Genomic DNA, 22,542 nt, shown 5'->3' with positions numbered 1-22,542 from the left:
TACCATTCCAAATGTCCTATGACCCTTAAGAATTATGCTAAATCTACTCTGCCTGTGCTATACAAATAGAATAACAAAGCCTTGATGGTAGCACATCTGTTTACATTTTTTTGTTTGTTTTTCAAAACAAACAACTTCCTATTGAAGCGAAGTTGATTTACAGTGTTGCATTAGTTTCAGGTATACAGCAGAGTGATTCAGTTATATTTATATATTCTTTTTCAGATTCTTTTCCATTACAAGTTGTTAAAAGATATTGAATATAGCTCCCTGTGCCATATAATAGGTCCTTGATGTTTATATAATTTATATGTAGTAGTGTGTGTCTGTTAATCCCAAACTCCTAATTTATCCCTCCACTTCCCTTTCCCCTTTGGTAACCATAAGTTTGTTTTTTATGTCTGTGAGTCTGTTTTTGTTTTGTCAGTTCATTTGTATCATTTTTTTTTTTTAGATTACACATATAAGTGATGTTGTATGGTACTTGTTTTTCTCTGTGTGACTTATTTCGCTTAGTATGATAATCTTTGGGTCCACCCATGTTGCTGCAAGTGGTATTATTTCCTTTTTTATGGCTGAGTAATATTCCATTGTATATATCTACCACATCTTCTTTATCCATTCATCTGTCAGTGGACATTTAGGTTGCTTCCATGTCTTAACTGTTGTAAATAGTGCTGCTATGAACATTGGAATGCATGTATCTTTTCAAATTAGAGTTTTTGTCTCTTCCAGATATATGCCCAGGAGTGGACTACTGGATCATATGGTAACTTTTTTTAAGGAACCTCCCTACTGTTCTCCATAATGGCTGCACCAGTTTATATTCCCACCGACAGTGTTTACATGTTTTACTGAATATTTTAAGTCTACTGTTGAAATCTACTGCTCAGAAAAAAGATTCCTTTCAAAATGTTATTGCTCATTGACAATGCACCTGGTTACCCAAGAGCTGTGACAGAGATGTATGAAATTAATGTTGTTTTCATGCTTGCTAATACAACATCCATTCTGCAGCCCATGGATCAAAGAGTAATTTTGACTTTCAAGTCTTATTATTTAATAAAATACATTTTGTAAGGTTATAGATGCCATACGTAGTGATTCCTCTGATGATGAATCTGGGCAAAGTAAATTGAAAACCTTCTGGAAAGGATTCACTATTCTTGATGCCAGTGAGCACATTCATGATTCATGAGAAGAGGTCAAAATATCAACATGAACAGGAGTTTGGAAGAAGTTGATGCCAGCTCTCATGAATGATTTTGAAGGGTTCAAGACTTAAGTGGAGGAAGTAACTGCAGCTATGGTGGAAATAGCAAGAGAACTAGAACAAGAAGTGGAACCTGAAGATGTGACTGAATTGCTGCAATTTCATGATAAAACTTAATTGGATGAGGAGTTGCTTCTTAGGGATGAGCAAGAAAGTATTTTCTTGGTATAGAATCTACTCCTGATGGAGATGTGGTGACAATTGTTAAAATCTTAACAAAGCGTTCAGAATATTACAAAAAGTTAGTTGATAAAGCAGTGGCCATGTTTGCAAGGCTTGACTCCAGTTTTTGAAAGCAGTTCTGTGGGTAAAATGCTATCAAGCAGCATTGCATGCTACAAAGAAGTCATTTGTGAAAGGAAAAGTCAATCAGTGTGGCAAGCTTCATTGTTGTCTTCTTTTAAAGAAATTGCTGTAGCCATCCCAGTCTTCAGCAGGCACCAGCCTGATCAGTCAGCAGCCATCAGCATTGAGGCAAGACCCTCCACCAGCAAAAAGATTAACTTGCTGAAGGCTCAGATGGAAATTAGTGTTTTTTAGAAATAAAGCATTTTTAAATAGAGGTATGTACATTTTTTAGACATAACATGACTGTACACTTAATAGACCACAGTATAGTGTAAACATAACTTTTATATGCACCGAAAAACCCCCCAAAAAATGGTGTAACTTGCTTTATTGCAATACTCAGTTTATTGTGGTCTAGAACTGAACTCAGAATATCTCAGAGGTATCCTTTGTTTTTTAACCATTTCATAGTTGCTTGGTGCTGTTCTAAGCATTTTACCTGTATTAACTCATTGGATTGTCACAATAACCTGGTGAAGAAGGTACTGTTGGTACGTTCATTTTTAAAGAGGTAGAAACTGAGAAATAGGAAAGCTAACCATTTTGTCTTTATGTTGTACAATGTATTACTGAACTAGGATTTGAACCCAGGTGGTATGGTTGTAGTTTTAGTTTTTAAGCATCTGTTTCCTTCTCAATTCTTATTTACCTTTTTAAGTGAAGCCAAGGAGAAGGTCTCAGTTTGTTGCTGCTATTTCTTTTACATTTTTCAAGTGATTCTCTCCCATTTTAAAAAAGAGGTAGCATCTAGGCACAGAGTGTTAGGTGGGCAAGATATGATACTAGGTAGTATACTACTGTAAGAATCTTATACTGTGTGTGAAGTGGTATAATATCACTTGAAGGTAGACCATGGTAAGTGAAAAGATATAGTATATACTATAAGTCCTGAAGCAATTGTGTTTTTAAAAAGATTACATAAAGTAATAAGCCATCAAAAGAGATGATGTGAAATCAGAATATATATTCATTTAATTCAGAAGAAAGCATAAAAAGAGGAAAAAAAGAACATGGGACAAAGAGAAATAGTAAGATAATAGACTTAAATTTAACCAGATTGGTAATCCCATTAAGTATAAATGGTCTAAACACACCAATTAAAAGGCAAAGATGATCAGATTGGATTTAGCAAGACCCAACTATATCCTTGTCTATAAGAAACATACTTTAAATATAAACATATAAATAGGTTAAAAGTAAAGGATGGAAAAAGGTATACTATACTTACAGTATAGACAAAGTAGATTTCTTCAGAGCAAAGGATATTTCCAAGGATAAAGAATGTTATTACAAAATAATGAAGAGGTCAGTTAATCAAGAGGACATAACAGTTCTAAACATTTGTGCTTCTAATAACAGAATTTCAAAAATACATGGAACAAAATGGATAGAACTCCAAGGAGAAACAGTGAAATCTGCAGTTTTAGCTGGGTATTTAATATCCTTTCCTGAGTATTGAAAATTACAAAGTTATAGTATATTTGAGCAATGCTGTCAACCAGTTGACCTAGTTAGCATTTTTAGAATATTTTACCTAACAATGGCAGAATATTTTTCTCAATTCTTCTTGTGTCCACAGAACATTTTCCATGACGAACCATATTTTGTTTCATAAAACAAGTCTCCATAGTTTAAAAGGATTGAGATCCTGTGCTCTCTGATCACAATGGAATTAAATTAGAAATTACTAACAGAAGACTTTGGAAAATTTACTAATACTTGGAAACTAACACAATTCAAAGAGATTAAAAGGTTTTGTACTGAAGGAAAATGAAAGCACAACATATCAGAATCTGTGAGATTCCATTAAAGCAGTACTTAGGGGGAATTTATAGCACTGAATGCCTATATTAGGAAAAAGAAAGATCTCAAATTAATAACTTCCACTTCTGCCTTAAGAAATTAAAAATCAAATTAAACCACAGTAATTAGAAGAGAGGAAACAGTAAAGACCAATGTGGAAATTAAGTATAGGGAAAAAAAAGTAGAATCAGTGAAACCTAAAACTGGCTCTTTGGGAAGATCAATAAAATTGATGGAGTTCTAACCAGACTGACAGAGGTGACATCATTACGGATTCTACAGATAAGTGAAGGATAACAAGAGAATATTATAACAACTTTATAACAAAGAGGAAAAGGACAAATTCTTCAAAAGACACATACTACTAAACTTCACTCAAGAATAGACAACCTGAATGGCCATTAAAGAAACTGAATTTTTGATTAAAATATTCTCACCATAAGAACACCTCCAGGCCCAGATGACTTCACAAGTGAATTCTACTAAATATTTAAGGAATAAATTATACCAGTTCTACACAGACACTTTGAGAAAATTTCAGGGGAGGGAGTGCTTCCTAATTCATCAATAGTTGCAGTAGTTTCATAGGTTCCATCAGATTTTCTACAAAGTCACGTTTACAAAAAAAAAAAGAAGATACCTTTACTTTTTCCTATCCATTCTAGATGCCTCTTATTTCTTTTTCTTGCTTGACTGCACTGTTTAGAACTTCCAGTACACCATGGAACAGAAGTCGTGAGAGTAGACAACCTTGCCTTGTCTGTGGTCTTAGGGAGGACTCATTTGGTTTTCCACCATTAAAACTACATTAGTTGTAGTTTTTTCGGATATGCCTTTTATTGGTTTAAAGAAGTTCCTTTTTAATCCTAGTGTGTTCGGGTATTATCTGGAATGAAGGTAAGACTGTTAAGTGCTTTTTTCTTTTTGCATTTATAGAGATGATTACATGGTTTTTCTTTTTTTAGTTGGTTCATAGAGTGAATTACGTTCATTGCTTTTTAAATGTTAAACTGACCTTGCATTCCTGGAATAAACCCCACTTGGTCATGATGTACTATATTTTCTTTAAAAAAATGTTGCATTGTTTCCTATAATTTGTTTAGAACTTTTGCACGTGGAATATTTTTGTGCACTCTTCGCATAATGTCTGTGTCTAGTTTAAGTATAAGGGTTATGCTGGCCTCAAAAAGTATTACTAAGTGAGTTTAGTAAAGTTATGGAATATGGGATCAATATATAAATATCAATTGCACTTCTTTGTAATAGCAACAAACAGTCAGAAATTGAAATTTAATAAAACCAATACCATTGACAATAGCAACATGTATGAAATACTGAAAACTACACACAGCATTGCTGAACAAAATTAAAGAACAGTTAGATAAATGGGGAGATATTCTTTGTGCGTGGGTTGGAAGACTCATTGTTGCTAAGGTGAAAGCTCTTTCCAGTTGAGCTATTGATTCAGCGCGAACCATTGAAAATCTCAGCAGGCTTTTTTGTAGAAATTGACAAGCTGATTCTGAAATTCATGTAGAAATGGCAAGGACCTAGAATATCTAAAACAACTTTGAAAAAGAAGAACAAAGTTGGAGAGCTATTACTACCTGATATCACACTTCATTATAAAGCTAAAGTTGTCAAAACTGCATAGTATTGGTGTAAAGATAGAGAAATAGATCAATGGAATAGAAGAGTCCAGAAATCCAATAAATATATGGATAACTGAATTTTAACGAAGTACATAGGCAATTCATTGAAGAAAGGATAGTCTTTAAAAAAATGATGCGGGCTGAATTGGACATCCATATACAAGCAAATGAACTTCAGTCTGTATCTTGCACTGTCTACAAAAATTAAGTCAAATGAATCATAGGCCTAAATGTAACACCTAAAGTTATAAAACTTTTAGACAGAAACAGGAGAAAAATCTTTATGACCTTGATTTAGGCAAATATTTTTTAGGTACGACACCAAAAGCACAACCAATATAATGACACATTGATAAAATGAACTCTATCGAATTAAAAATGTGTGCTTTTTGAAAGATACTGAGATGCTTAGTAAGCACCTGTGGAAATGAGTTGGCTCTTCGGTCCTCCTGGTGTCCTGACCTGGAACTGGGGGTCTTGGGCTCCTGTCTCTCTTCTGCTCTCAACTGTCTCAGTGGCCCTCTATGGCCCTCATTTTTCTCACCTGTGAAATGTATGGTTTAGACCACATGATCTCCAAGGTTCTTTTGAGCTTGGAAGAAACATGTTTATGAAACAATTGACTTGGAAAGTCAAGATATCAAAACAATTGACTCGGAAAGCAATATCTACCATTAAACATGTTTTTTAAAAGGTTTTTTTTTTTTTAAACCTTGGCCAAAACTAGTTCATGGCATCAAGTGGATAGAGGCCACAGATACTACCAAACAGCCTACAATGCATAGCAAAGTCCTCCTCACACAGAATTACCTAGTTCCAAATGTCAGTAGCACCAAGGTTAAGAAACCCTGGATTAGAGTATCTAAAGTCAGCTTAGCTGCTTATTATTTGAAACCTGTGTTATTACACATTCCTATGTTGAGTATGTTATTGGTTTAAAAAAAAAGTTGCTAAATAAAATCCTTTGGAGAAAATTGTGTCTTAGACTTTTGGGAATGTGAGGATGATGTGTTTGTGAGACTCTTTCACTTTTGAAATAATGATTTTTATATAGCCAGCTGGAGTTGATCAATTTGGATATATTGAAGTATTTGTCTTCATGTCATTTGGAAAAAGTGTTTTTAAAAAATTACCAGTACCGTACATGTAATTTCCCACCATAGTCTAGTGGAAGCCACCCCTAGAGCTTAATTTTAATCAATGAACTAAAATTTAGTTCTGTTTGTTTTTGAAATAATTAGAGGCTCTTTGATATTTGAAAGTTAGATTTAATATTTATTAATTTAAAATGCCTACCCAGCCTCCTTTTTGCCAATATTGCACAGATAGGCCAAGACACTGGTTCTCCCCCAGATTAGATAACTTCAACAGCTTACATGGTGACGCTTAGATTTTAGCATTTTCTTCTTTTTCCTCTTTAAAAGAGAGCCTGGGGAGAGAGAGAAGGTAGGATTTAGTGGAAGAATGAGGGCAGAGAACAAGGATTTGAATTGGGTTGAGAACGTTGGCCCTTAATATGTTGCTTATGAGGAGCGGTATTTTTCCAAGTAGAGGAACACTAGAAATTTTGTATATTCAATTTGATTAGGAGTAGTTTGCTGCTACTACAAGTATATCTGCAGCTGTGCCCAGAAGCCTAGTGTTACACAGTTGAATTTGGCCCAGGTACGGCCTTCCTTTGCATATTACTCCCATCTGTTGTACTAAAGGAGTGCTTTCTGAGGTAGAATCTGTCCCTGTTTTTGTTCTAGCCCTGGGTTGGCTGACTTTCCATAAAGGCCCAGATAATAAATACTTTAGGCTCTTTTTTGCAGGTCATATAGCCTGTGTCGCATCTATTCAGGTCTGCCTTTATAGGGTGAAAGTAATCATAAACAATACAGAAATGAATGAGCCTGGTCGTGTTCCAATAAAAATGTATAAAAACAGGCCTGGGTTCAGCTTGTGGGTTATAGGTGGCCAACCCCTGTTCTAGGCTATCACTGTTTCCTCTTTGGAACATTTGGCGCTTTCTGGTTAGTTTCCCGGTGGTGGCTGGTTGCAAATGGAAGAAAGAGGTACCTTTTCACTTGCAGCTGCTCTGCTGTATCGAATGGCTTTTCCTGATGATGATATTGGATAAGCAGATGACAGGAACTTTAAATGAGAAGGAGAATGGTAAGGCAAGCTGAGTTCCTTTCTCAATCACAACCCAAATTCTAGCAGGTTTACCTTTGAAAAGTCTCTGGAATTAGTTTTTTTTAAATATAAGTACTTATAACCTCTTGGCTTGAGTAGGTAGTTCCTTCTTATCGCTCTCTCTGCTTTTAAGGTTCTCTCTCTAATCCATCAACCCCCACAGAGGTTGCCAGTTCCCTTTCTAAAATGAATGTATTATGGCACACATCTCTGCCTGTGAAATCATACAGTGACTCCCAGTCTCCTGGGATAGTGATTCTTAACTGCTTTTCATTTCTGAGCCCCTTTGAAAATCATTTGATAGCTGTGGATCCAGGAGGATGATTTTTTTGTTTGTGTTCATTGCACAGTTTTCATACCTTTGGGGAGTTGGGCATTTCATGGCCCCAGGGTTTAATTCATACAGTCTTTTAGTTAAGAAATCTTGGTTTAGGAATAAAGTACGGGTTTCTTTCTCATGCTATTTATGCTTCATGACCTGACTCCAGTCTGTCTTTACAGTTTATTGTCCATGTTCACACGCACGCACGCACACACTTTTTCTGCAAAGAATTAACCAACATTCCCCTGTCATGCAAATTTCTTCCATTCTTCTGTCTTTGCAAGTATTATTTCCTCTTGCCAGGAATGTCCTTGCCATTTCCCTTCCATCTGCCCAATATCTACTCATTAAGACTCATCTCAAATATCAGATTCTCTGTGAAAATTTTCCTCACATTTCCTCCTTGGCAGACATAAATATGAAGGAATTGTAGCTACTGAGACACATAGGGAAGTCTTCCTTTTGGAGGGGAGGGGTGGGGAAAAGATGGAATGAAGAAACTCCCAGGAAAGATTTCTTTACTCCTAAGAGATGCTCCTCTTCTTAAACCTCTGTGAGCCTCAGTTTCCTAAGTTAAATATAATATTTACCTTAAGGGGCTGTTAAAATAAGTGAAGAAGAGAGTTCCAGCCTCCATAACACCTCAATATTTATACAGGAAATTCTCTTCTTCTGGTCATTGGGTGGCCCCAGGAACTTATGCAGTAGTAAACATCTTTAGAGACCCAGTACTCTCAGTTCTTAATAAAATGTTCTAATGGAAAACTAGGTTGTAAATTTACTAAAACCAAATTTCCTGAAATCCTTCTGCCAAAACTATACTAAGGTGTGTGTCCTAAGCTACAAGTCGCTATGCAAATATTTATGTTGTTATAGGCACTGTTGCTTTTAAAAGGTCAGTGGGGTCTTTGCTGTTAGAGTATGTGATGCTTTTTTTGGCTAGTCAGTTGCTGATAGAATAGAGCTGTATCTTTCACAAATTAACACTTGTGGTTTTCACCATCCCATGAGTGACTGAGAGGGTGTATGATATATGATAATTGATAATTTTTCTGGGCATATATTTGATCCTAGTCTGCCACTGGTAGGCACATCTCAGTGTAATTTGTTATTCCCTATTTTTTGTGTGGAGTAACTTTTATTGCCAGCACTGTTTATGCTGTGCAAGCCAGCTTGTATTGCTGGTGACCAAAGAGAGGCAAAAGGCAGTACCGTCTAGGAAGAGGAATTTGGGATAAATTAAGAAGTAAAATATACGATTTTGTGGTGGCTTAAATTTATGATGTAAGTGAATCTCCTTTGCAATTTGTATGGCACTGTAAGTAGAAATTATTTCCTTGTTTTTAGAATCACTGAAAGCCTGTAGGAGTAAAAAAAATTATACTCTAATGTGTTGTATGGCATAGTAATATTCTCAAATTTGGGGATTTTTCAAGATGTCTTGGGACAGATCCCTCGTAAACATTGAGGATCTATTGTGCTTGAAGTCATCACATGGGTATCTGTTGAGATTTATGAATTCAATAGGAATGTCTTTCTGTCACTGTGTATGTGCATGTGTGTATATCTTCTGAATGAAACTTGTAAGATCATGTAATTTTTATAGTCCCATTATAAGGACTCTGCCTTTTCATTGCCTGTAGTATAAAGTCCAGGCTTTTCTTTTGACTGTGGCACACACTGCGCTTTACTCCTGCTTCTCCAGACTCAGTTCCTGACGCTTCCCATCACTCTTACGTTTTACCCTCCAGCTGTAATGTACTCAACCGCTGGCAGTTCCCTGAGTGCCAGTGGCAAAGCATTTCACTGTTTCCAGCATGTGCACAGGGTACTTTCTTTGTCATCATGTTCACCTAATGAACTTCTATTAGAAGTGAAGAGAGAGAAGCCAGATATTTTACCCTCAACCACCCCCACATATCCACAGTGTTTAAGTATCCAGTTAAGAGTTGGTGGGGAGAGGGTAATTTGGCATTGTAGAAAGCACCAAGGATTAGCAAACAGAAGACTTGGATTTAAGATCTGCCTCTGCCTTTAAGTGATTATGTGAGCTTGGCCAGATCACTTGACCTCCCATTAGATTGTTGTCTTGCTGTAAAATCAGGGGATTGGAATAAAGCCGGGGGTTATTAGCAAGCTTGCCTGTCCCTTCTTTTCTTTTCCTTTACTTCCATTTTCCTCCCTTCACCTTCTTTTTATTCTTGCACATTTGAAGGATACAGTGCTTTCACACTGCTTTATGGTAAATTATTACAGCAGTGATTCTCCATGGGGGAGTTGAGGAGTATTGGCATTCCCTGGGATGAGGGGGGCAAATATTAAAATACGGGAAGACCTGGGGATTTGAAGTGTACTCCAAAGTACCTTCCACCTCTTAAATAATATTCATCTGTGTTATTCTTGGTTTTAGCACCAGGAGGGTTTATGTAGCTTACTTCCTAAAGGCTGTTGTTCATGAGATCATTTTGGCTCTGAAGTTGAAAATGACACTAAATAAATGGCCACTAACGCCATCTGTTGGTGGGAAGAGTTATACTTTTTATTATATGTGCACCTTAATCTCTGAAATTTTGCAAGTTGAAGATTTTTAAATCTAGAAGGTTTTGTATAATTCAGGAGAATTTTTTATTGTGAAAGAATTTCAAAATAAAAGGAAAGTTATAAGAGTAGTAAAGAGAGCTCCTGTATGCGCTCTATACAAATTCACCAGTTTTCAACATTTTGCCCCATTTGTTTTATCATTCCTCTGTCTCACACACATACATGCAGTTTTTCTGAAATATTTGAGATTCGTTTGCATGCCTCATACCCTTTTACCTCTTAATTCTTCAGCTGTGTTTCTTAAGAACAAATTTATTCTTTTATTCAAGGGTGAGTCAAAAATTATCTGCCTTCTGGTTATTACTAAAACTTCTGTTGGCCATACTGTCTTATCAGTGCTTTCCATTCAAGGCTACTATCTCCCCAGTCACTGCTGTGCGGGTGTGAACGTGTTACATCAGTTCATTTGTAACTGAGGTGCGAGCAAAAATGGATGTCCCACTTGTGATTTGCATGAAAGAAAAGCAGCATGCAGTAATTCGTTTTTTGCAGTCTGAAGGTGTACCTGGTGCTGTTATTTATTGAAGACTTTGTGTACAGTGTGGAGAAAGTGTTTTGTCGCAAAGAAATGTGTATTGAATGCATAGAGATGCTTATTGAAGAGCTGAAGCCTAAACTTTGGATTAAACGCAGAGGACTGCTATCCAAGGGCATTGTGATCTTGCATGACAATGCACATCCGCACACTTCTGACTACACTGTCGACACTCTACAAAAACTTTGTTTTGAGGTGTTAAAGCATCCTGCCTATAGCCCTGATCTTGCTTCATTGGACTTTCACCTGTTTGGTCCCCGAAAGCAGCACTGTGGGGATGATGATTCACTTCTGATGAAGAAGTTAAGACAGCGCTGCATTGGTGGCTCTCAGCTCAGCTTAAAACTTTTTTTTTTTATGGTATGATAGTGGGGTATCTTTTTTTTTAAAGCTCTTTGTTGGAGTATAATTGCTTTACACTGTTGTGCCAGTTTCTGCTGTACAACAGAGTGAATCAGCTGTGTTTATACATATATCCCCTTATCCCCTCCCTCCCATGACTCCTACCCACCCTCCCTAACCCACCTCTGTAAGTCATTGCCAATCATTGAGTTGATCTCCCTGTATTAATATAGCAGCTTCCCACTAGCTGTTTTACATTTTGTAGTGTATATATGTCAGTGCTACTCTCTCACTTCATCCCAGCTTCCCCTTCACCCCCCCGCCCCAGGTCCTGAAGTCCATTCTCTACATCTGAATCTTTATTCTTGTCCTGCCACTGGGTTCATCAGGACCATTTTTTTAGATTTCATATATGTGTTAGCATACAGTATTTTTTGTTCTCTTTCTGGCTTACTTCACCATATGAAAGACTCTACGTCCATCCACCTCACTACAAATAACTCAATTTCATTCCTTTTTATGGCTTAGTAATATTCCATTGTATATATGTGCCACATCTTCTTTATCCATTCATCTTAAAACATTTTTTAATGAGGGAATACAAAACCTTGTTGAAAGATGGATAAAGTGTATTGAAAAGCAAGGAGATTCTTTCTAAAAATGATGTATTTTTTTCTAAAAGTTAATTAAAACAAATTCTACAGCCAGAGTGTGGATAATTTTTGACTTACCCACGTGTAACCACAATATAGTTATCAAATACAGGAAACTGATACAATACTTTGATCCACAATCTGTATTCTGGTTTTGTGAATTGTCCCAATAACATCTTTTATAGCATTCACTGTACAGGATATATAGTTGTCATATCTCTTGGGTTTCCTCTAATTTGTAATGGTTCCGCAGCTTTTCTTTGTGCCTCATAACAGTGTCATTTTTTAAAGAATGCATTTATGGAATATTCCTCAGTTTAGGTTTGTCCATTTCCTTGAGATTAGAGTCAGGTTATGCATTCCCAGCTCGGGTACTCCTAAATGATGTTGTGTACCTCCCAGAGCATTACATCAGAGGCACACGGTGTCTGTCTGCTCCTCACTGGTGACGGTAATTTTGATTCACTCAGTCAAGGTTTTGTCCAGTTTCTTCACAGTAGAGTTACTTATTTTCCCTCTTGCAACTAATAAACAGTCTGTGGGAAAACACTGTTTTTGTGTTTTTACTTTTTAAAAATTAAAGTCTTTGTAGAAAAATTTAAAATATACAGGTAAGCCAAAGTTAGGACAAAATTGACTTGTAAACCTGTAGATAGCTGCATTTTAGATACAGTCTCTGTTCTGTGCTATGATGATGATGACAGCCAAAAAGGATTATGCCTCAAGTACTGTTTGTCGATTGGTTTATTGATTTAGCAGTAAGTTGTGGATATTTCCCCATGTATCCCTGAGTAGTCTCCTGTGGTATTTTAGTGGCTGCATAGTGTTCCGTTGTAATTCTTTGCCTACAGATCGTTCTGTGATGTTCAGTTTAGCCTCACATTGCGTAGAAGAATCTCCTGGGTGTCCAGGCTATTTAATTGCTCTCCTTTTTTTACACCCTTTTCTCTTGCATCTTAAGGGAGGCACTGCTGTACTGTTGCCTCACCTGAAATCTTGGCTCAGACATAGAGTCCTGACGTCTCTCTTGCTGCTGTCACACTGACTCACCATGCTGTTTTTTTCTGTTCCAAGGTTTCATACTAACAAGCTGAGTTCCTTTCTCTGACCATTCCTAGGCCTACAGTGGCACACTTTTGTCAAATTCGTAAATGTATTTGATTCAGTTGAATTGTTTTTATGCTTTAATTGCTAAAATTGCAGTATTGGGGTTTTTGTTTAATTTCAAATAGTATATAGTCTTATGAGTGGACCTTTATGGGCTAGTCTTCTGAGTAGAGCTTCTGGACAAAATGCACACACCTCCACCAAAACACACACACATAAAAACAAATGTTTGAAGCACAGTTCATCTTTTTGCTTGGAACTTCCTTTCTGTTACCTGAATTTCTGGTTAACCTATTTTTATATTTTGGGCCAGATCGTATAAGAGATCAGAGCTCGTATGTATTAGAATCACTTGGCAAATTATCTTTAGTGAACCTTCTATGCTGGAAATAGAGTATAACCTTAAAAGGCATTATTTAATAGATTTTCCCGCTTTAATATCTAGTCATTTAAAAGTCTCTCTTCCCCCACAGCTAATTAGTTTTACACCATTTAGGTACATGGAAATATAAGCTTTCTGTGTAGCTAGGGGCCAATTTATAAATGGTTTGTCCATTACATCTACAATTTAGTACAAATGCAACAAAGTTATATCTGAAAGACATGTGTGTTGAGTCTTTATTGACTTAAGGTAAGACAGTTTTAATCCAAGCATATTCTTTAAAGTAGCTTCATTATTTTTAAGCTTTTCTTTACACTTTGAGAAATAATGTGTGTTATTTTATAGATGGGGATGTTTAAGTGGACCAGTTTCTTTTCATTGCCCTTAACATGTGCACTCTAGGTAGGGTATTAAAGTGGAAGTGTGGTAAATGAAAGTCTCCTGCTATCCTTATCTTTTTCCTTTTAATTTAAGATCTCAGCTTACTTTGTTTTGAAAATCATCTTTCTCACACATCTTAAATATATACCTAAAGTGTTTATAAATATATGTCTGGAAAAAATATAGAGATATTTAAGCTTAAGCAGTAATTTGATAAGTGATCTAGTAATCAGTCTTGCAGGGAAGCAATTTAGTAAGGTCTTTTGACAGGAGATTTCTAAATCTGTAGATTAATTTAGACATTATCTTTTTTTTCTTTCCAACCTGGGTGGTGTGTGAAATTGCTAAACCTGTCATTGTGGTTGGCTTACAGTGATTGAAGTTTCTCCAGAATGCCTTTTTTTTTCTTTCCTTACAGTTTCAGGGTGTTCCTATCCATGTGAATTGCTGTTGTTTGAAAAATGCTTGTTATCCTTTGATTAATAATTAAGCATAGCTTAGAATTTTTTGTCACTTATCTGTACTACTAAAGATACATGGAATAATTTCAAATTGTGTGCTTTTGAATAAATTCATAAAATAATTTATAACATTCATGTTTAATTTACACTTAGAAATTAGTCAACATGCAAAGTGGTGTCTCTCTTAAGGGACCTCTCATCATTAAATGCAGTGATTTAGTATTGCAAGCTATTTGTAGATTTATCTCCTTCTTGTCCTGAAAAATATAGTTACTATTAGTTAACATGTTTACACACTTAGAACTTCTTCTAAGAAATGAATTTTTTTAAGTAAAAAAATTTTTTTAATTGTTTACTTAATTTCTTTTCTAGTGTTCTTGTCTTAAAATATGCTCTCAAAATGGTCCATTTAGAGGCATACTTTACTTACTTTTTCTAATCATTAGTTTATATTGTAATTTTCACATGCTTCTGGAATTCAGAGGGTCTTCCTTCTATTTAGAAGAAGGTCTGCCTCTTCCTCTCCTTTTGTTTTGTTATTGTTGTTGTTTTTAAGCCTCATCACTGATAGAAGGACTTTGAGCCTCTGCCTAAATATTAGGAAAGTTCCTTGCCCAAGGCCTTACAAGCCAGCTGGTAGTGCCCAAGCTAGGATTTGGGCCTAGGGCTTTCCAGCTCCAAAATTGTGTTCTTGCTGTCATACTCTACCATTTCTAGATGCGTTGAGTTTTTCCTATATGATTTCATTTAATTCTTACAAAATCTTTCTGAGGTACATTTTATTGTTCCTATTTATAAGCAGAGAAATCAGAGTGAGATTACATAGTTTACCCAGCATCACACACCAGGCTAACACCCTAGAATTACTATTCCATATCTTATGCTTTTCCCACTGAACTGCTTTTCCCAGCATTCACAAATAAATAGGAATTTCGTTAAATTTTTTCTTTTAAGTATCATCTGAGATTGCCATTTTCATGGAGTCGGGGATTCTGAATTAGAAACTGGTGATGGAGGATGAAGGTGATAGAAGTTAAGGGGATAGATTGTGATCATGGGAGTTTTATACAACTGGAAGACTAGGAGAGGGTCCTGGAGAGCAGAGATTGGAGAAGCCTGGGTGGGAAAGGGGCCTGCACATCACTTCAGATGCTTTGCTGTTTTTGGCAAAAGGTTTACTACCCACCTTCCCTAAAGCCCAGTGGCATGCCCCTGGCATGGTAATCCTTGAAATACTGGCTTTAGTTTCCTAAAGTCATTTCCCTACTCAGAAACCTTTAATGGTTCTTAGTGCCTGTCTCTTCCAATCTAAATTCCCCCTTTTGACAGTTGAAACCCTCTACAATCTGGTCCTGTCACTTCTTTGAACTTTTCCAGAGGTCATCAAAAAGGTTCTCCGCACCAAGCAGGTTAGTGTCCACATCATACCTTCTCTCTGGGCCGCCTTTACTTTTAAATTTGCACCCTTGTTGATGGTGTTTTACTTACCCTTTCTTCCTATCCTTCAACCTGTTTTTCTTTCTTTTTTTTTTTTTTTTAACAGATAATAAACAGCATATATTTAGAGTGTACACTTTGGTATCCCAGTCTCTCAGTTCATCCCCCACCAACCCTCTCCGCTTTCCCCACTTGGTGTCCATGTGTTTGTTCTCTACAGCTGTGTCTCTATTTCTGCCTTGCATTTCCTCTTTCATCGTTGTTAGCATTTGCCTTATGTATTGAGGTGCTCCTATATTGGGTCCATACATATTTATAATTGTTATCTCCTCTTCTTGGATGGATCCCTTGATCTTTATGTAATGTCCTTTCTTGTCTCTTGTAACATTTTTTAGTTTAAAGTCTATTTTATCTGATATGACTGTTGCTACTCCAGCTTTCTTTTGATTTTCATTTGCATGGAATATCTTTTTCCATCCCCTTACTTTCTGTTTGTGTGTGTCCCTAGGTCTGAAGTGAGTCTCTTGTAGACAGCATACATATGGGTCTTGTTTTTGTATCCATTCAGCCAGTCTGTGTCTTTTGGTTGGTGCCTTTAGTCCATTTACATTCAAGGTAATTGTCGATAGGTATGTTCCTATTACCATTTTCTTAATTGTTTTGTTTCTGTTTTTGTAGGTCCTTTTCTTAAGTTTCCCGCTTAGAGAAGTTCCTTTAGCATTTGTTGTAGGGCTGGTTTGGTGGTGCTGAATTCTCTTAGCTGTTGCTTGTCTGTAAAGCTTTTTGATTTCTCCGTTGAATCTGAATGCGATCCTTGCTGGGTAGAGTATTCTTGGTTGTAGGTGCTTCCCTTTCATCACTTGAAATATATCATGCCACTCCCTTCTGGCTTGCAGAGTTTCTGCTGAGAAATCAGCTGTTACCCTTATGGGAGTTCCCTTGTATGTTGTCATTTTTCCCTTGTTGCTTTTAATAACTGTTCTTTGTCTTTAATTTTTGTCAGTTTGACTACTATATGTCTTGGTGTGTTTCTCCTTGGGTTTATCCTGCCTGGTGCTATAGCAGAAATGGTGTTAAGAGGCAACCACATTCTATATTAAACTTTTATCAAAATAGCTTAATCATCTCAAAGACAAAATCTTTTTGTTGTTACTCATCAGCATTTTGATGACTGTATTTATTGAAACAAAGTACTGGGGAATTGGGGACTGATCTCTGATTTTCTTAGATAAAAAAATAAAGAAGGCAGTGCAAGTTTAGCTGTCAGAAATGCTGAAACTGCTATGATATACAGGCCATTTAAGTCTTTGGGCCTTCCATGAGTGTTATATAAAATGTGTCTTTAATATTTATTTTAAAATAATTTTTAAAGGAAAGCAAGCGCTGTAACAACTTTTAAATATTGAGTTGCAATTATGGTGTTTTAACTTTACCTTTTTTTTTCTCATGAAATTTTTAAGGTTACGATAAGAAGGTTTAGCTTTTGATGTTGAAATTGTCACTTCTATTTTCATGTTTTTTTCATATAATTGTCTATTTGATTTTTTTTACTGTGGTTACATACAAAGGCATTGAAGTCACTTCTGGTTTTCACTGTTGTGAATAGTGCTTGATTAAATAACTTTTGTCTATGTAGCTTTTTCTTTTTCTCCAGAGTTTAAGTAAGGTGAACTTCTGGTACTGAGATTTTAAGCCAACATGTGCAAGCATATGAATTCTGTATTATCTGAATGTTTCCAAAGAAATTGCACTAATTAATTGCATTTCACAACCATTTTCCTTATAGTTGCTTAACTCTTCCAGAGTGTATTTTGTAAAACTATTAAATGTCTTTAGCATAATATTCCTAATGGTGACAGCATAAATTATTTCAGAAAAGAATATGTAACTGGTACTATGAAATGAGATTAATTAGTGAGAAGTTGTCACTTTAACTTTACCCTCTTGTTTCTCTTTTTAAAAAACATTGGTTTCTTCATGGGGATACCATTGAGAAGGTGAAGAGTTAGGAGACTGAATGATTGTGCCTGCAATTTAATAATCTAGCTTGTGACCTCAAGCAAGGAGCTAAATCTACACATTTCAGATTTCCTATTTGGGGATTATATTGCTTGGAAAGCAGCAGTATCCATGTTTGGGATTATATTGAAGCACTGTTCCTGTTTTGATATTTAAACCCTTTTAAAGGACAGATTAACTGTCTTTAGAAGTTTCAGAAGAGAGTAGTAGGAAATAATAAATTTAATTAAGAAAAGAGCTGCTGTGATGTTGGTGTTTATTATGAATGATTGTGCTGTTTATACATAGCACTAGGAAAAGTAAATAATATTAAAGCATATATTTGTCTTATCTGATTTGAACCTTTTTGTGTGCAAAGCACAGAAACGTCTTGGGGCACATACTATAAAAAATAAACCCATGCCTGTCTCTTAGCGCTGGCAGTGTTTTTATGGTATCATATAAGGCTTTGTTGTACTTGAACAGTAGTAAATAACATTGACGTGTAGTACATTTGTAAGTAATTATGAATAAGCTTTTTGTTGAGATATGCTTTGCTCTACTTTTTTTTATGTAATGGATTTTAATATGACAATTTTCGTGGGATGTTTGAATGACATTTTGATTAAAAGTAGGCAGAGAAAACTTTATTCTTTACCATTAATAGTTTACAAATGTATTAATGTTTACTTTTGTTGTATTACCTCTTTTTCAGTAAATATTAACCATAAAATTTTGTTATTTGATACATAATTTAGAGTAAGGATACATTTCTTTTCATGATTTGATTAACTTTTCTTAACACTAGGGGGCACTCTTGATTTATGAATTTGTATCTAAATTAATCAGGCATAGAATGTGGAATGAAATGAAATTATTTGAAAACGTTTCATTGCAAATGAGTGTTGCCTTCAGAGAGAATTTGGATTATCAAGTTCATTTTGTATAGTAGTGTAAATATAAGTGATTCTTAATAAGAATAAATGACGTTGATAAAATGAAATACTGTAGATTGGAGGAAATTAAAGTATTTCTGTGCTCTATACATTTTCACATTGGTTTTCTAAATGGTTTTTTAAAAAATCATTATTTCCAATGTATTTCTCATTTAAAAAATTCTAGCACAATATTTTGCTCTTAGCAGGTACTTAGGATATATCCAAAAAAAAGGAAGATAAATTTAAGATGTCACTGAAGGCACTGCTATCATTAATAATAATTTTTGAGCATTTGAAAACCAGCAACAAGTTTTGCTACATCTAGGAAACATATTTTAGGCATTCTCATTCATTGTTTCTGCAGTCAGGATTTTGCTGATGCCCACCAACGTGTATTTGCGAGAGGTATATTTCTTTTCCTTTTTTCATATATATGTATATTTTTTACCTTTTTATTGCATTATAATTGTACCAGTTTTTGAGGTACACCAAAGTGAATCAGCTGTATTTATACATATATCCCCACATCCCCTCCCTCCCGCGACTCTCTCCCACCCTCCCCGTCCTGGCCCTCTAAAGCATCACCCATCATCGAGCCGATCTCCCCTTGCTATACAGCAACTTCCCACTAGCTATATTCTTCACATTTGGCAGTGTATCCATGTCTGTGCTGCTCTCTCACTTCGTCCCAGCTTCCCCTTCGCCCCCTGCCCGTCAGCCCCGGCCTCAAGTCCATTCTCTACATCTGCATCTTTTTTCTTGCCCTGTCGCTGGGTTCATCAGTACCATTTTTTTAGATTCCATATATATGTTAGCATATGGTATTTGTTTTTCTCTTTCTGGCTTACCTCGCTCTGTATGACAGACTCTAGGTCTATCCACCTCATTACATATAGCTCCATCTCATTCCTTTTTATGGCTGAGTAATATTCCATTGTATATATGTGCCATATCTTCTTTATCCATTCAATCTGTTGATGGGCATTTAGGTTGCTTCCATGTCCTGGCTATTGTAAATAGTGCTGCAGTGAACATTATGGTACATGTTTCTTTTGGGATTATGGTTTTCTTAGGGTATATGCCCAGTAGTGGGATTACTGGGTCATATGGTAGTTCCATTTTTAGTTTTTTAAGGAACCTCCAAACTGTTTTCCATAGTGGCTGTACCAGCTTACATTCCCACCAACAGTGCAGGAGAGTTCCCTTTTCTCCACACCCTCTCCAACATTTGTTGTTTCTAGATTTTTTGATGATGGCCATTCTGACCGGTGTGAGGTGATACCTCACTGTGGCTTTGACTTGCATTTCTCTGATGATTAGTGATGCTGAGCATCTTTTTATGTGCTTGTTAGCCATCTGTATGTCTTCTTTGGAGAAATGTCTATTTAGGTCTTCCGCCCATTTGTGGACTGGGCTATTTGCTTTTTTGTTATTAAGCTGCATGAGCGGCTTATATATTTTGGAGATTAACCCTCTGTCAGTTGCTTCATTGGCGAATATTTTCTCCCATTCTGAGGGTTGCCTTCTTGTCTTGTCTATGGTTTCTTTCACTGTGCAAAAGCTTTGAAGTTTCATGAGGTCCCATTTGTTTATTCTTGATTTTATTTCCATGATTCTAGGAGGTGGGTCAACAGGATCTTGCTTTGATGTATGTCACAGTGTTCTTCCTATGTTTTGCTCCAGGGGTTTTATAGTGTCTGGCCTTACATGTAGGTCTTTAATCCATTTTGAGTTTATTTTTGTGTATGGTATTAGGAAGTGTTCCAATTTCATTCTTTTACATGTTGCTGTCCAATTTTCCCAGCATCACTTATTGAAGAGGCTGTCTTTTTTCCATTGTATATTCTTGCCTCCTTTGTCAAAGATAGGGTGCCCATGTGTGTGAGTTTACCTCTGGGTTCTCTGTTCTATTCCATTCACCTACCTTTCTATGTTTGTGCCAGTACCATTCTGCCTTGATCACTGTAGCCATATAGTATAGTTTGAATTCAGGAAGCCTAAGTCCGCCAACTCCATCTTTCCTTCTCAAGATTGCTTTGGCTATTCGGGGTCTTTTGTGTTTCCATACAAATTGTAAGATTTCTTGTTCTAGTTCTGTGAAAAATGCCATTGGTAATTTGATAGGGATTGCATTGAATCTGTAAATTGCTTTGGGTAGGATAGTCATTTTCACAATATTGATTCTTCCAGTCCAAGAACATGGCATGTCCCTCCATCTGTTTGTGTTGTCTTTCATTTCTTTCATCAGTGTCTTATAGTTTTCTGCATACAGGTCTTTTGTCTCCTTAGTCAGGTTTATTCCTAGGTATTTTATTTTTTTTTTTGTTGCAGTGGTAAATGGGAGAGTTTCCTTAGTTTCTCTTTCTGCTCTTTCGTTGTTAGTGTATAGGAATGCAAGAGATTTCTGTGCATTACTTTTATATCCTGCTACTTTACTAAATTCATTGATTAGTGCTAGCAGTTTTCTGGTAGAATCTTTAGGGTTTTCTATGTATAATATCATGTCATCTGCAAAGAGTGACAATTTTACTTCTTTTCCAATTTGGATTCCATTTACTTCATTTTCTTCTCTGATTGCTGTGGCTATAACTTCCAAAACTATGTTGAATAATAATGGTGAGAGTGGACACCCTTGTCTTGTTCCTGTCCTTAGAGGGAATTCTTTCAGTTTTTCACCATTTAGAACGATGTTGGCTGTTGGTTTCTCATATGTGGCTTTTATTATGTTGAGGTAATTTCCTTCTTTGCCCATTTTCTGGAGAGTTTTTATCATAAATGGATGTTGAATTTTGTCAAAAGCTTTTTCTGTGTCTGTTGAGATGATCATATGGTTTTATCCTTCAATTTGTTAATATGTTAGTATGGTGTGCGAGAGGTATGTATCTAAGGTTTTTGTTGTCTTCTTTAATTGGAACACTCTTGAACTTAAGCTTTGTGTGGATTCATTAGCTAGTAGACAAAATGTGCATCATTATGGTAGCACTCTTATCATGTGTCAGCACTGTTTAATATATGCTTTGCATATATTAATTTCTCCTCACCACAACTCTATGAAGTAGGTACTTATTGCTATCTCTGTTTTATAGGTAAGGAAATTGAACTCAGAAAAGGTAAACAGTTTGCTGGGTCCAAACTTAGGCAGTTTGTGTTATTTGTTCTAGAGTTTGTGCTTCTAAATCACTGTCCTGTATTGCTTCTCCAGAGAGAGGAAACTTAGCATTTCAAGAGAATTGTTACTGATATTTCAAACTAAGTTTTTTAAGTGGATATAATTTTGTAATGTACAGCATGGAGTATAGTCACTAGTACTGTTAATAACTCTGTATGATGACAGATGGTAACTAGACTTATTGTGGTTATTTTGTGATGTGTAAAAATATCAAATCCCTCTATTGTACACTTGAAACTAATATGTCAATTATACTTCAATAAAAAAGTGGATATAGTTTTAAACACCGAATTTATAGACACATCATTTCTCTTATGAAAAATATAATAGAAATTTAAAGTTGGAAGTGGGCCTTACACTGTTTATTTGTGTCATTTTACAGAGAGGAAGAAATTCCCTCCTAGGTAGGTGAAGTTATCAACACAGTGCTCTACAGCAAGTTATTTGTGGAAAGGGATTAGAAGTCAAGTAAACATTCTGACTTCCAGTAAAGTGGAAAAAATATGGTGGTGTGGAAAGAATACTGGACTAGAATTTTAGATGGCTTGAATTTTATTCTTGACTCCTCATTTACCATCCTGTGTCCTCAGAGGCTGTGTTTATGTAATATGAGTATAATATCTTCCTTAATTAGTCTTACTGATAGTTGTGAAGATCAGTGAGATAATGGATTGAAGATAATCAATAAACTTTAAAGCCCTATACAAATAAATTTATCATGTGTTGTGGTATTTTTATAACATGCTCCATAATAATTTATTTTTAATTATTTGTGATATCTTTGTAAACTAGATTATCAGCATGGTTGATTTAGGTGTTTCATTTAGCTCTCTAAAAATTTATTTTATTAGACCATGTGTTACTTTGCCACATGTTTTTTACATTTCTTATTTTCTTAAAACTAAAAAAGGTTTTGAAATTCTCTCACAGTAAATGAAAAATTATACCTTTGCTTTGCTGAT

At 35.7% G+C, this 22,542-nt stretch overlaps 1 protein-coding gene across 4 annotated transcripts in view; it reads left to right on the top strand.

Moving 5' to 3' along the window:
* The window catches only part of RALGPS2 (Ral GEF with PH domain and SH3 binding motif 2), a 157,525-nt gene that overhangs the window by 17,213 nt on the left and 117,770 nt on the right, over window positions 1–22,542 (top strand). For 2 of the 4 annotated variants that reach the window (XM_057728961.1, XM_057728964.1), the window contains exon 2: window positions 736–769. The exons of the other annotated variants lie outside the window; for them this stretch is intronic. Coding sequence is in view for 1 of the 2 variants with exons in the window: in XM_057728964.1 (XP_057584947.1) it covers window positions 740–769 (30 nt within the window). In the remaining variant the exon portion in view is untranslated. The remainder of the gene's footprint in view (window positions 1–735; window positions 770–22,542) is intronic. 4 annotated transcript variants of the gene reach the window in all.

Source organism: Hippopotamus amphibius, chromosome 3, assembly GCF_030028045.1.
Source record: "Hippopotamus amphibius kiboko isolate mHipAmp2 chromosome 3, mHipAmp2.hap2, whole genome shotgun sequence".
Classification (NCBI taxonomy): Eukaryota; Metazoa; Chordata; class Mammalia; order Artiodactyla; family Hippopotamidae; genus Hippopotamus; species Hippopotamus amphibius.
Note: the sequence above shows the minus strand (reverse complement) of the source record. Positions and strands in the feature narration are given on the sequence as shown.